Source organism: Alternaria incomplexa, assembly GCF_024043165.1.
Source record: "Alternaria incomplexa strain BMP 0042 chromosome Unknown scaffold_6, whole genome shotgun sequence".
NCBI lineage: Eukaryota > Fungi > Ascomycota > Dothideomycetes > Pleosporales > Pleosporaceae > Alternaria > Alternaria incomplexa.
This window is the reverse complement of record NW_026249855.1, coordinates 231,010-232,958: the sequence shown is the minus strand read 5'-3', so window position 1 is coordinate 232,958 and position 1,949 is coordinate 231,010. Positions and strand designations below refer to the sequence as shown.

At 51.7% G+C, this 1,949-nt stretch overlaps 1 protein-coding gene across 1 annotated transcript; it reads left to right on the top strand.

Annotated features, from left to right (window-relative positions):
- Positions 1-344: 344 nt before the first annotated feature.
- On the top strand, positions 345-1,151 carry J4E90_004645 (uncharacterized protein; the record flags this gene model as incomplete). The annotated part of the gene is made up of 1 exon (XM_051434209.1): positions 345-1,151. The coding sequence occupies one exon, from the start codon at positions 345-347 to the stop codon at positions 1,149-1,151; it is 807 nt and encodes a 268-aa protein (XP_051291465.1).
- Between the last annotated feature and the right edge of the window lie 798 nt (positions 1,152-1,949).

Sequence of the window (1,949 nt, the reverse complement as noted above, 5' to 3'; positions counted from 1 at the left end):
CCTCACCGGTCGCAGCGACTTTGTGAGAATGCGGGGATTTGATTTCACTCCATGTCACCAGCATCAGTGAAAATCGCCAACATAACACCTTCATCTGCAGAGGCTCAAGTTTCTGTTCCATCGTGGGCAAAGTGGCATATTAGAGTCCAACATGCGCTCTGATCTAGCTTCCGAAATTCTCACAGGTACGTGTGTGTGTGACGTCAGAGTACCCAATATAACACGTGACAACCATATAAGTTGTTGGAGGGCTGTGAGACGGACTTCCCATACAACACCACACTCCAGAGACAGCTTGTTCTATTCGCTGTATCGACGCATATCCAATATCAACGCACAACATCATGTCGGACAATTGGTTTACTTCCAAACTTGCCCCCGAACAGGAAAATCATCCTCAGGAAGTAGAGGCTCTGAAAGACTACCTGTATGAAAAGACCACCGCAGCGGAAGCAGCTCAGACTATCACGCGCCAGATAGTGACTTCAGCCTCCCCTAAAAACGATATAGCTCGCCTACAAGTCCTCCTAATCGACGCTCTTGTAGACCAACCCGGCGATAGTCCCAGCCGTGAAGAGCCCTTGATATCTCTACTGCGCGCCATTGAGAAGCTCGAAGAACCCGATTTCGAAGTTGTCGAACCAGCGGAGCGGCCACAAGCGAAACTTTGGAAAGGCTTTCCGTATTTCGCCAATCGATGGTACGACATCGGTTATCGATCCGGAAGCTGGAAAATGGATGCGGAGAAGGCGAGTGGGCCACAACGTGACGCATTACGCAAAGAGCACGTGAGGAGGGCTGAGGTTGAAGCGCGATTGGTATCCGAGAGGCTTGCGGGTATTCCTATTGACTGGGGATATGAAGTCATTGAGGATTCTCTGAAGAAAGACGCGCTGCTGGATTTCGAGGTGCCAGCTGCGGCGGCGTGGCTCCGTGGGTGTGGGAAGCGGTTTCGACAGGGCGCAGAAGAAGGGGAGAAAACATATGCGTTGGGTGGTGAAGCGATGAGTTTGGAGCGGTGGTCGGAGTGGAAAGCGCGGTTGCTACAGGTATTAAACCACTCGAGAGTTGTTCAGTTCGCGGCGGTCATGGCACTTGATGCTATAAATGCAGCAAATGGAGAGCAGGCGCTAGGATCGGGCATGATGTAGTTTGTACTCGAACAAGGCTGTATACCGCAGGTTTGATCTGATGTTGCGGTTGGAATACTACGTGAGTTGCAGTATGAAAGTGACAATAGGTTCTTGACTCTTACAAGCGCACCTGGAAGAGTGTCATAGTCGCCATTAGCGCAACACAAATTCCATCAACTCATGCCCTTCCGACATGCACTCCGCATCCATTTCACCATCGATGTAGGCTTCCCCAAGGAATCTGTACCCCTGTGGTCGATTATAGCTACTTGACCGACGAAGAATGACAGGTACGCTGCACCCATACAAGATCGCAATGACATCGTCCTTTGTGGTGTCTAACGGGCCGAGCCCTACGAGATCCTCGGAAGTTCTCACCGAAGTTGGTGAGATTGGCGATGTTGGGATTGAGTGCGAAGGTGGCGAGCCGGCTGGAATAGTCGACCTCCCTTGAAGGATCACCCTGTTGGACGTCACCGCTCGAACACGCTCCAAGTAGTCTTTGACAATGCTCTGCGGTGATACAGATTCATCTGCGCGCAACAGATCGGTCGTATCGATGTCGCCGTTAGGAGTCTCGTTAAGTAGGCAGTAGTTGCAAGCTCGAGAGTAATACGTCGGTACATCTGAGCCGTTGGGTCCACGACCGGCGACCAAAGTACGGCGGAGTTGATCGGGCGCTGGCTTATTTGCTGACGCATCTCTGTAAGTCCACCCCAGCTTTTCCAGCCCTCGTTGCGGAATAAGGCCGGATCGTATCGGAGGTGAGCTCCAATTCACTCTCCCGATAAGATAGCCAGATACTGTCAACGAATC